This window comes from Salvelinus sp. IW2-2015, linkage group LG26 (assembly GCF_002910315.2).
Source record: "Salvelinus sp. IW2-2015 linkage group LG26, ASM291031v2, whole genome shotgun sequence".
NCBI lineage: Eukaryota > Metazoa > Chordata > Actinopteri > Salmoniformes > Salmonidae > Salvelinus > Salvelinus sp. IW2-2015.
The window spans coordinates 9,306,011-9,319,606 of NC_036866.1; the positions used below are offsets into that span (position 1 = coordinate 9,306,011).

The following is a 13,596-nucleotide window of genomic DNA, read 5'->3' on the forward strand; positions in this document are numbered from 1 at the left end:
CATGGATCCTCGGATCCTCAAAATAATTCTACAGCTGCACCATCGAGAGTATCCTGACTGGTTGCATCACTGCTTGGTGTGGAAACTGCTCGGCCTCCGACCGCAAGGCACTACAGAGGGTAGTGCATACGGCCCAGTACATAACTGGGGACAAGCTTCCTGCCATCCAGGAACTCTATACCAGGCGGTGTCAGAGGAAACAAATTGTCAAAGACTCCAGCCACACTAGTCATAGACTGTTCTCTCTGCTGCCACATGGGAAACGGTAGCAGAGCACCAAGTCTAGGTCCAAAAGACTTCTTAACAGCTTCTACCACCAAGCCATAAGACTCCTCAACAGCTAATCAAATGGCTACCCAGACTATTTGCATTGACCCCACCCCCTTTTACGCTGCTGCTACAGTACTCTCTGTTTATTATCTATACATAGTCACTTTAACTCTACCTACATGTACATATTACCTAAATTACCTTGACTAACCAGTGCCCCTGCACAATGACTCTGTACCGGTACCCCCTGTATATAGCCTCGCTTTTGTTATTTTACTGCTGCCCTTTAATTATTTGTTACTTTTATTTTTTACTTATCTATTTTTTAGTTAACACTTATTTTTCTTAAAACTGCACTGTTGGTTAAGGGCTTGTAAGTAAGCATTTCACGGTAAGGTCTACACCTGTTGTATTCAGCGCATGTGACAAATACAATTTGATTTGATTTGAAGAGTAGTTGGCAGTGGGACAAGTCATTTAAAATAAATAGCTGTTAAGGGGTGGGCGATGCACCATATAAATCAAAAGGCTTACACAACAATGAGTAACATTAAAAGTTTGAAAACAAACTTGCGTTCTACAACACAAAACATTTTAACACATTATCACAAATCTATTTTAAGCCTGTGCATTGATTAGCTCAGTTACGTTTCACCTGTGTCCATTTGCTAGACCACTTATGCTTAGCCAATGGAAGACAATAAAACATTAAACACAATTGGCTACAAAGTCTGGGATGGAAAATGTACAATGAATATGGAGAGTTTACTTTGAAATAAAGACCGATTTTTCTATTGAGTACACACGTACCAGCCCACTTCTATATTTTGCCTGATTGGTCGGTCAAAAGACAAATTTATGAACAAACTATCAGAATCGGGCTGCTTGCGTAAACGCAGCCATAATGACTTCAGTAAAGTTGTTATTGAGTAGGAGTGTATTTTCTATACCAAACAGTCACGCCCGATGTCCACCAGATGCATATGCCTTCTCCCACCTCATGACTATAGCAAGGACATATTGAAAAAAATGATTATGCTCACAATGAGATCATGATAACATTATTTGTATGATATAGTTGCCTCAGCCTCTGTACACATACAGTTGCATGATTGTTTTACCAGTAAATCAGATCATAAATTCATTCGTATCATTATTTTTAACTGTTATGTAAAAACTAATACAAAATAAGCTGAATTCCTGATTGTGAGTTTCCAGATCATGGACTTTTTAAAATGACATCCTTGCTTGCGGCAAACTTGTTTCCTGGGACATACTTTACCATTATTTGTGAGGCAATACCTTCTGTTAATGAAGTTTAATATTTTGATCCAAAATACATTTGTACTGCAATGATGATAGACTGCCTGCAGAGAGGAAGAGGCGAAGATATGTCCAAAATAATAAACCCAGTGCGTTTCTATGGGCTTATTTTGGACCTAAACTTGCCGCTTGTTGCTTTCCCGGCTTTTGGACAACGACTCCCATTTTTAGGCCGGAGACATGAGCATCTTGTCATTCATTATACAGACATATGCTGGCTACTGTGTTGAAAATATGATCAATTGCGTCATCCATAGGAGGAGCCAATATTGACGTCACCAAAATGCGACAGACGTAAAATAACACGAGGAGGATTTTCTGGGATTTCAGAGGATAATTTTGAACACGTTGGCTCACAAAACCAAGTATAATATATACTTTTCAATCTGGACTTTTGGAGAACTGCAAAATGTCTGATTTTTCATCTCTCGGTCTGTCAGATTGGCTGATTCAACAATGTAAACAAATGGGGATCAGTAAACCAACTCAAGTCCAGGAAAACTGTATGCCACCGATTCTGGAAGGTAACACTTAACGTTTGCTAACAAACTATGTATTATTTCTTGTAATGTATATATATTTTTTTAAATATAAGGTTTAACCTTTATTTACCCAGGTAGCAGTTTAATGAGAACACATAACTTCTAGCTACAATAACGACCTGATCAAGAGAGTAAACAAACTAGCTATCAACATACTTTTTTTTAGATATGATTTTGCCCCTCTGTTGTCTAGGTCGGGATTGTATGGGTTGTGCCAAGACTGGCAGTGGAAAGACAGCTGCCTTTGTGCTACCAGTGCTACAGAAATTATCTGAGGACCCATATGGAATCTTCTGTTTAGTTCTCACACCTACCAGGTTGGTGAATCTTTTGATAATTGTGAACTATCTTCTAGAAAAGGCAAGTATATAATGTTGAATGTTGTGTAATGTTTAAACTTGTGTCTTTTGCAGGGAATTGGCTTACCAGATTGCCGAACAGTTTAGAGTCCTGGGAAAACCAATGGGCTTGCGGGACTGCATCATTGTTGGTGGAATGGGTAATGTTGATTACCAACAACACTGCCTCTCATTGCATTCTTATTCAGTCGTCCAGTATGTTCTAATGTTCTGGTGATGTTCCCAACAGATATGATCACACAGGCCTTGGAGCTCTCTAAGAAGCCCCACGTCGTTGTAGCCACTCCAGGAAGACTGGCAGACCACATTCGGAGCTCCGACACATTCAGCATCAAGAAGATCCAGTTTCTGGTGAGTTTGTTGGAGAAGAAATTAATTGATGTGTCCACAACGGCAATTATGTTTGAGGTTGTCTAGGTGAGGATGTCTCACTGTCAACCAAAACAGTGAGACTGTTATGAACTACCTTTATATTATTAACTACCTTATGTGTTGAGAATGTTTTTTCCCCCCATTACAGGCAGACCACACCGTTCACGTCGCAAAATAAATTTAGAAATCTATGTTCAATTATTGCACCCACACTGCTCACGCGCGCCAACAAGTGTCTGCGTTGCCAAGGGCTAAAAAAAAAAAAAAAAAAATAGAAATCAGTTCTATTTATGCCGCAGATGACGCTGCAAGTCCTGCCTCTCCCATCTCCTCATTGGTTTATAGAAGCGGGTACCCACGTGCCATCTCCTCATTGGTTATACCCACGTGGGTGACTGAAAGACGAACGATGTCAGTGTCGGTAATGCACCTAATTTATGAAAGTTGCCAATCGCAATATAAAGTCAAGAGAAGAAAAGGCCTGGAAGGAAGAGAGATGACTAGAAACGATTCGGTTGACCGTTTTATGTGTGGATTAATTGGCGGAGTAGAGGACCTTGTGCATTTCAGGTTAAATAACAACTCAATGTTTATATCCCAGGACACATTTGCTAGCAACAGCAAGTGCAAGCTAACTAGCTAATTTCCATAAATGTTTAATACTTTTCGACCTGTCCCCAAATTAATATAAATGATTCAGAGTTTGTTTTGATATTTTAACCTGCGTGTCGTGATCGCGTTTGGTGTGGGGGGACAAAATAAATGTATGCATGATGGCGCACGCGCGCAGCCAGTTTGGGTTCCGTGTTAGTGTTGTTGTTTTTTTATAGCCTATTCTTGATTTATCTTTGTACTTGTCAGGATGCACGGTCGTCTGCATGCCTTCTATTAGGAAGTAAAAATCAATTTAGTTAAATATCTTCTGCAAAATGTGACAAGTCATAGAGCCTAACGGTGACATTTTATTTTGTGACATAATGCTAATTGTAATGCACGGGCCAAATGTTAATTGTCTCTGGTAGATCCTTGATGAGGCCGACCGCCTGCTTGAGCAAGGCTGCACAGACTTCACCAAAGACTTGGAGGTGATCCTGGCCGCGGTGCCTGTCAAACGCCAGACGCTGCTGTTCAGTGCCACCCTCACAGACACACTACAGGAACTCAAGGGCATCGCCATGAACAAGCCCTTCTTCTGGGAAAGCAAGTCCGAGTAAGCTCTTAGCATGACTGACAACATGATGCACTACATTGGTACATTACATGATTAGTTGCTTAAATATGCATGTAGAGGTAAACCTCATTCTTCAAAACAGGACATGTCTGTCTTATGTTCTATTCCATAATTGTATATCATTTGTGTGCCCATGTGTATTTTAAACATTTTGACATGTAAATTGTACACTAAACTGAGTGGGAAAAGATTCTCAATTTAATTGACTGGTTAAATGAAGGTTATGTTCTCTCTTGATTATCAACAAATGGAGTAGCTCTTTCCTCTTTAAAAAAACAAAATGTGCTATATTGGTTCAACATAATTCAATTTTAAGTGTATTTTTCTCATAGGGTCCGCACGGTAGAGGAGTTGGATCAAAGGTACATCCTGACACCAGAGAAAGTGAAAGATGCCTACCTAGTGCACCTGATCCAGAAGTTTCAAGATGAGCACGACGACTGGTCGATCATGATCTTCACCAACACCTGCAAGTAAGAATGCCTTTGATCCCAATTGGTCCGGGAAGTCGCTCTGGATAAGAGTGTCTGCTAAATTACCCAAAAAATGTATTCAGACACTCAACAAGAAGGTCTGATTTCATTATTACTGGAACAGGATCCAAGTGGTAAACATAAAGATCCAGTCAATTAAAACAATTGGAGGCCTCTTACACTTCAGTGTTGTGATGCAAAATGCATACAATTTAAAAAGGTATTATTGGATATTATTCATCCTAATCAGACAGATTTTTTACATGGACGATACATTGGAGATAATATAAGAGAAGTACTGGAAACAATAGAACACTATGAAAAGTCTGGGAAACCAGGCCTGGTATTTATAGCTGATTTTGAAAAGGCTTTTGATAATGTATGACCTGTGTTTATATATAAATGCCTAGAATATTTCGATTTTGGAGAATCTCTTCTAAAATGGGTTGAAGTTATGTATAGTAACCCTAGGTGTAAAATAGTAAATAATGGCTATGTCTCAAAGTTTTAAACTGTTTTGCAGAGTAAAACAAGGTTGTCCACTATTGACATATCTGTTTATTGCCATAGAAATGTTAGCTGTTAAAATCAGATCCAGCAATAATATMAAGGGGTTAGAAATCCARGGCTTAAACACAAAGGTGTCATTGTACGCTGATTATTCATGTTTTCTTTTAAATACACAATTTGGATCCCTCCACAGTCTCATAGAGGATCTAGGTACTTTTTCTAACCTCTGGATTACAACAAAATTATGATCAGTTTACTATTACGTATTGGATTACTAAAAATACAGCTTTTACATTACCGTGTAGTTTACCAATAAAATTATTTGATGGTGATGTGGACATACTCTGTATACATATCCCAAAAGAAAGAAATTAATTCACGCCAATAAATTTGAATAGAAAGTTAGCAAAAATAGATAAGATCTAGCTACAATGGAAAGGATAATACCTGTCTATTCGTGGGAAAATCTATCTGATTAACTCATTAGTCATATCCCAGTTTACCTATTTGCTTATGGTCTTCCCTACAACCTGTTTTTTAAATTATATGAGCAAAAAATATTCMATTTTATTTGGAAGGGCAAGCCAGACAAAATTAAACAGRCCTATGAATATGAATTCGGAGGGCAGAAATGATGAAATATTAAAGCATTAGGCCTCTCACTAAAGACGTCAGTCATACAAAAGTTATATTTAAATCCAAACTGGTTCTCTAGCAGATTAGTAAGAATGTCTCACCCCATGTTCAAGAATGGCCTTTTTCCCTTTATTCAGATTATAACCTCTCAATTTCGGTTATTTGAAAATGAAATCATCTCCAAATATCGCTATTTAAAAGGTCATAGAAATTGGTTGCTATTTCAGTTTAATCCACCAGAAAAAAGAATGCAACATATTGTGGATAAACTAAAATATACTCATTTAATTAAAAAAACATTATTATTATTATTTTTTTAAGTTTAAAAAATTTATAATTTACAAAGATAGATATCATAAACAGGACTGGTGGAGTTATGTCACACATGCAGCTAACAAAAATATATGGAAATGTCTGCTCTACCCAAAACTACAACCAAATAATTGCAGCATTACTGCAAAAAGAATGGAAGAGGTAAGTGAAAGGGGGAAAAGGTAAGGAACTTGTCTGCTGGCCCTGCATAAAAGACCAAAATCCGTTAAAGAAAATTGTGATAAAAAAAGGATAACAGTTTCATTTAATGACCAAAAAATGTACAGCTGTGCCGTATAGATTGCAAAATAGTTGGGAAGAGATTTTCAATGTACCGATTCCATGGCACATGGTTTATGAACTGATACGCAAAACAAAGCCGGATTCAAAACACAGAATTTTTCTATTGAAATTTCATGCAAAATTCTTGCAACCAATAGAATGTTATATATGGGAGATATAACCATCCCAGTTCTGCAGAATTTGCTGCGAAGTGACTGAATCATTAGGTCATTTGTTTTGGTACTGTATATACAGTATGTAGCTTGCTTTTGGTCGCAGGTCCAGGAATGGTTGAAGAAGTGCAACATTAACCTGGAGCTAACTCTGCAGATAGCAATACTGTGTGATTTGGAAAGTCATAGTCAATCGATCAATAATATAATACTTTTAGCAAAAAGATTATCTTTAATGTACAATCTGTAGAAACTATGAGAATAGAGGTTCAGAACTTTTGTGAAACATCACAGCACAGTTTAAAAATATATGTCAAATGGAAATAAAAAAAATGGTTGGTGTTAAGAGATGGATGGGAGGGGCTGAGTGGATCTGAAGGGTGGGAATAAAAACAATAAGATAACTAATGTAAAATACAGTGCCTTGCAAAAGTATTCACCCCCTTGGTGTTTTTCCTATTTTGTTGAATTACAACCTGTAATATAAATTGATGTTGATTTCATGTAATGGACATATACAAAATAGTCAAAATTTGTGAAGTGAAATTTAAAAAATAACTTTTATCAACAAAAAAAAAGGAAAGTGGTGCGTGCATATGTATTCACCCCCTTTGCTATGAAGCCCCTAAATAAGATCTGGTGCAACCAATTACCTTCAGAAGTCACATAATTAGTTAAATAAAGTCTACCTGTGTGCAATCTAAGTGTCACATGATCTGTCACATGATCTCAGTATATATACACCTGTTCTGAAAGGCCCCAGAGTCTGCAACACCACTAATCAAGGGGCACCACCAAGCAAGCGGCACTATGAAGACCAAGGAGCTCTCCAAACAGGTCATGGACAAAGTTGTGGAGAAGTACAGATCAGGGTTGGGATAACAGCTCTGAGTATTCTTCTATAATGTGTAATGTGGTTGGAGAACACATGGCAAGGGATCTGAGACCATTCCTCCATACATAATCTCTCCAGATTCCAAGGTCCACACTTGTAGACTCTTCTCTTCAGCTCATCCCACATGTTTTCTATGGGGTTTAGGTCAGGGGACTGGGATGGCCATGGCAAAACCCTGATTCCGTGGTCAGCAAACCATTTTTGTGTTGATTTTGAGATGTGCTTTGGCTCATTGTCCTGCTGGAAGATCTAACCACAGCCCAGTTTAAGCTTCCTAGCAAAGGCAGTCAGGTTTGGATTTAATATCTGCTGGTACTTGGAGTCCATGATACCATGTATCCAAAGAAGTTGTCCAGGGCCTTTGGAAGAAAAACAGCCCCACAACATCAGAGATCCACCACCATACTTCACAGTGGGGCTGAGGTACTTCTCTGCATGGCTATCTTTCTGTCTACACCAAACCCACCTCTGGTGTTTGTTTCCAAATTTGTTTCTCTATTTTGGTCTCATCTGACCATAGAACCCAGTCCCATTGAAAGTTCCAGTAACATTTGGTAAACTGTAGGTGCTTGAGTTTGTTGTTTAATGACAGCAAATGCTTTTTTTATGGCAACCCTCCCAAACAACTTTTGGTTATGTAGGTGGTGTCTGATTGTGGTTTTAGAGACTTTCTGACCCCAAGACCCAACTAACGTCTGCAATTCTCCAGCTGTGATGCTTTAAAAAAAAAAAGGCCACTCTTAACCATCCTCCTCACTGTGCGCAGGGTCAATATAGACACACGTCCTCTTCCAGGCCGATTGTTAACATCTCCAGTTGCTTTAAACTTCATAATTATTGCCCTGATGGTGTAAATGGTAATTTTCAACCGTTGAGCTATTTTCTTAGAGCCATTTGCTGATTTGTACAGCTCGACAACCTTTTGTCACACATCATTGCTGTATTCTTGGGTCTTTCCCATAGTGATGGATGACTATGGGAACTTGGCCTGTGTCACCTCGTATTTATACCTCAGTGAAACAGGAAGTCATGGCTTACCACTTAAGTGTTCCTAATCACTCAGGTGAACTTAAAAATATTAAATATGAATGGGAAGATACTTCAGATAGATTTTACTCATAAGAATTCATAGGGGTGCCAATAATTGTGGCACACATGTTTCAGAGAAATATTTCACAATTTTTCTTTCCAATAAATTTTACTAAAATTAGAGGTTTGTGAATATTATATATTTTTGTGAATAATTTGAATGAAATGCCAAAAGGATGAACAGCAAATATTGCACATATTTATCAAGGATGCCAATATTAGTGGAGTACACTGTATAGAACCATGTATTAACCAAAAAAATGTTAAACAAATCAAAATGAGATTCATCAAAGTAGCCACCCAGTCTTGGCATTCTCTAAACCAGCTTCATGAGGTAGTCACCTAGAATGCATTTAAATTAACAGGTGTGCCTTGTTAATTTGTGGAATTTCTTTCCTTAATGCATTTGAGCAAATCAGTTGTTGTGACAAGGTAGGGGTGGTATACAGAAGATAGCCCTATTTGGTAAAAGACCAAGTCCATATTATGGCAAGAACAGCTCAAATAAGCAAAGAGAAACGACAGTCCATAATTACTTTAAGACATGAAGGTCAGTCAATCTGGAAAATGTCAAGAACTTTGATTTTTTTTTCAAGTGCAGTTGCAAAAACCATCAAGCACTATGTTGAAACTGGCTCTCCTGAGGACCGCCACAGGAAAGGAAGACCAGAGTTACCTCTGCTGCAGAGGATAGTTTTATTAGTTACCAGCCCAAATAAATGCTTCAGAGTTCAAGTAACACACACACCTCAACATCAACTGTTCAGAGGACACTGCATGAATCAGGCCTTAATGGTCAAATTGCTGCAAAGAAACCAATACTAAAAGGACACCGATAAGAAGACTTGCTTGGGCCAAGAAACATGAGCAATGGACATGAGACCGGTGGAAATCTGTCCTTTGGTCTGAGTCCAAATCTGAGATTTTTGGTTCCAACTGCCGTGTCTTTGTGAGACGCAGAGGAAGTGAACGGATGATCTCCGCATGTTTGGTTCCCACCGTGAAGCATGGAGGAGGTATGACGGTGTGGGGGTGCTTTGCTGGTGACACTGTGATTTATTTATAATTCAAGGCACATTTAACCAGCATGGCTACCACAGCATTCTGCAAAGATACACCATCCCATCTGGTTTGTTCTTAGTGGGACTATCATTTGTTATTGAACAGGACAATGACCCAAAACACACCTCCAGGCTGTGTAAGGGCTGACCAAGAAGGAGAGTAATGAAGTGCTGCATCAAATGACCTGGCCTCAACCCAATTGAGATGGTTTAGGATGAGTTGGATCGCAGAGTGAAGGAAAAGCAGCCAACAAGTGCTCAGCATATGTGGGAACTCCTTCAAGACTGTTGGAAAAGCATTCCTTATGAAGCTGGTTGAGAGAATGCCAAGATTGTTCAAAGCTGTCAAGGCAAAGGGTGGCTACTTTGAAGAATCTCAAATATATTCTGATTTGTTTAACACTTTTTGTGGTTATTACATGATTTCATAGTTTAATAGTGAAGACATGTTGAAAATAGTAAAAATAAAGAAAATCCCTTGAATGAGTAGGAGTCAACTTTTGACTGGTACTGTATATATATTTACAAAAATATATGGTGGATTGGAAATGATGCCGACAATTACATAGATTCCATCAATCTGCACTATTAAAGCTGATCTAACTCCTAGAAGTAAAAATGTAAATGACTGAAGAGCCTGGAAAAATATGAAGATAAGAAAATAACCAGTAGAACATGCGCTGTATCGGCCTTTTGACATACTTTGTCAATATAGAATTACTGTTAGACATTGAATCATTAATGCATTGCATTCTTCCTACAGGAATTGCCAAATCCTCACAATGATGATGCAGAAATTCAACTTTCCAACCATCTCCTTGCATTCAATGATGAAGCAGGTAAACAACCCTAGCTCCTGGGGTGTAGCTCTATATTCATTGATGGGTTACATGACAAGTTGAAACCCATTTAACATGTGCTTCATAATAATAACTCATGTTTATTTGGACATTGGCTTTGTCTTTTTCACAGAAACAACGTTTCGCCAACCTCGCAAAGTTCAAGTCCAGTGTCTTTAAAATCCTGATTGCAACTGATGTGGCTTCCAGGTAAGAAAGCTGTATTCAACATCTGTGTGTGTATAATCTTCACAAAACATTATCAATATATGGACAGGTTACAAACCATTGTGAATCAAATCTATTTTCATGTCCACATTGTCAGAGGTCTGGATATTCCAACAGTCCAGGTTGTCATCAACCACAACACGCCAGGTCTGCCCAAGATCTACATTCACAGAGTTGGCCGAACTGCCAGAGCAGGTAACATTCCTCCTTCACTATCTCTGCCTGTTATAACATAGGCTGCTACTGTACAGACTGACGTATAAACAACTTTTCTCTGATTTGTCTAAAGGAAGGCATGGTGTCTCGATCACACTGGTGACACAGTATGACATCCACTTRGTTCATTCCATCGAGGGGCAGATCCGTAAGTGTCAAACATGCATTGAAAAGTAGAGTCAAGTTGTTTTAGTATTGCTTGCTACCCTTCAGACATGCCTGTTAGCCATTTGTGAGTATCACTACATAGAATATGATCACAGGGCAGAAAGCTCAAATTAATTTGTTTTGCTTTCCCCTTTGTCCAGAGGCCAAACTGAAGGAATATCCAGTGGAGGAGAAAGAGGTTCTGAATATCCTCACTCAAGTCAACGTGGCCAGACGGGAGTGTGAAATTGTACAAATACCTATTCTATTTATACACAGACATTTCCGTTGTGAACATGTGGCTGTTGGATAACAAGGGCTCATATTTCTGCTGTGACTTGTCTCACCATTCCTTTTGTTTGCAGAAACTTGAGTCAACAGATTTTGATGAGAAAAAGGAGATCAACAAGAGAAAACAGATGATTCTGGAGGGGAAAGTATGTTCACCATGAACCACACCTCCATGGTCCGAGTTAGTTTTGCTGTGATGAGGGTTTTAGTCGATTTGTTCTGATATTCCAACTACTTGCCTGTCACAGGATCCAGACGTGGAGGCAAAGAGAAAGGCTGAACTGAAGAAGATAAGGAGTGAGAAGAAGTTGTTCAAGGAGAGGATACAGGAAACCATTCAGAAGAAACAACATGGGATGCAGAAGAAACTGATGAAGCAAAAACACATTCAAAAGAAAAAGGCAGTCCACATGAAGTCCACATGAATCAACACTGTACATTTATGAATTGTGTATTTAACAAGGCCAGTTGCCCATTATTGTGCAACATGTTTTMTAATCTGTACGTTTCCAAATAAATGGCAGTGCATCAACATTTTACTTTCATAAAAATCAAAACCTTTGACAGAAGCAAACTTTATTGATGTTTTACAAGAAAGGACTCAAGGCGAAATGTCTTGAATTAATCTTCACTGCAAATCCATGAAGTGCACAGATTTTCAAATGCTGGGAAGGAAGGCAGAGATTACCGTAATAAAATATGTCAGGAATCAATAGATGATGTCTATCAAACGACTAAGCATGTTTCAACCACGACTAGCTATTTGACAGCATGATTGTCATACAATGTCTTTTGGATTGACAAATTCAAAGTCAAGTGATGACAAACAAATTAATGGACATCGGAAGACAAAGCAGGTTGTGAGCTAAAATGAATATTCTCAATTTGGTGCTAAGCACCCAAACATTTCTAAAAACTGATAGACGAGGATTTCTAAATACAAAAGTCCCATGGATAGTTAATTTAAAGGAAAAATCCACAAAAACTATTAGTCCACTGTTGATACAGTCCCAAAATGTTTTGCATGTCATAATGTGGCCGGTGACACTGATTAAGTCCAATATCTTAACTTTTGGGACTATCAACAGTTGGACTAATTTTAAAAAATACCCAAATATAGTTTGTGGCTCTTCCCTTTATGGATTGTGTTAAAACTTAAAAATACAACCATTATTTCACCACCCTTTGTCATCAGATAACTACTTAAGTCAAACGTTGCTGTCTACAACCCCCCCCCCCCCCTCCCAAAAAAGGTGCACAAGCAAATCGGCCAAAAAAGGAAATGCTAGGGGGCAGATAGATTACATTAGAATTCACATAGGGGAAAGAATGGAGGGTTTGGAGCCATAGGAATCTGGAGTAAACAGCTACAATGGGCAAACTACAGGGAAGCCAAAAATGTAAAACGCACATAAAATCGAAGTTACAAAAGGAAAGCCCTTCTCCTGGTTTGGTGGGAACTTATTTTACATTTTTGTCATTTAGCAGACATTCTTATCCAGAGCGACTTACAGGAGCAATTAGGGTTAAGAGCCTTGCTTCGGGGCACAGATAGATTTTCCCCCCATGTCAGCTCAGGGATTCGAACCAGCAACCTTTTGGTTACTGGCCCAATGTTCTTAACCGCCAGGCAACCTCCTAAGAAAAGGTGGCTTGTATCAGTTAGTCCTTTGAGAAACCAGTATTGCGTGGTTTCAAGGTCACAACATACTGGCCATGTTCACTGATTCTTTCTAATAAATTGGTATATGCTGGCTAAGGTTGCTTTCACTTAAAAGTGCCAACCATGCTTTGACCTACATTCATGTTTTGTGCTGCTTTGTACCTGCAAATAATCAAAGGAAGTTATGGCCACTGATTCGGATGTACACATTCTTTCATGTGAGAAATCACTGTCACCTCTGAAAATCAGTACCAGTTCGTCATTTTACGGATGGTGTGAAATGGTTTCAAATGCTTTGGATTTGACAACTTAATTCTAGTCATGTAGCTAACATTCTTTATGGGCGACTGCATTTCATTCAAATTTGAACCCCAATTCACTATTCCATATTAAATAAAAGAACTAGAATCAAAGGATTTGTATCCATTCAAGGAGTTCACAAGCCTTCTCTTTCTACCTTGGCTATACCTTACCTGTTCTTTGTTTCACACCTAGCCACCTACCTCTTGCAACTTCAATAGTGACACAAAATTGTGTGTAGACTATAGAGGAAATCAGTTTTCCTTAATATCCGTCTTCACTTTGCATGGGAATTTGTTTCATGCAGACGGATCTTACATCAACAAGGAATTCCCCCGAGTAAAGCGTTACTTCAAAGCCGCTGCCAATCTAAGCATACAAAGC

At 38.6% G+C, this 13,596-nt stretch overlaps 1 protein-coding gene across 1 annotated transcript; it reads left to right on the forward strand.

Annotated features, from left to right (window-relative positions):
- Positions 1–1,859: 1,859 nt before the first annotated feature.
- On the forward strand, positions 1,860–11,783 carry ddx49 (DEAD (Asp-Glu-Ala-Asp) box polypeptide 49). The gene is made up of 13 exons (XM_023971951.2): positions 1,860–2,117; positions 2,329–2,452; positions 2,549–2,634; positions 2,724–2,845; positions 3,889–4,076; positions 4,430–4,570; positions 10,292–10,367; positions 10,501–10,577; positions 10,693–10,790; positions 10,885–10,959; positions 11,120–11,208; positions 11,324–11,395; positions 11,498–11,783. Exons 1-13 carry the CDS (start codon positions 2,003–2,005, stop codon positions 11,672–11,674), a joined length of 1,440 nt encoding a protein of 479 aa, XP_023827719.1. The 5' UTR covers positions 1,860–2,002; the 3' UTR covers positions 11,675–11,783.
- Positions 11,784–13,596: the final 1,813 nt, after the last annotated feature.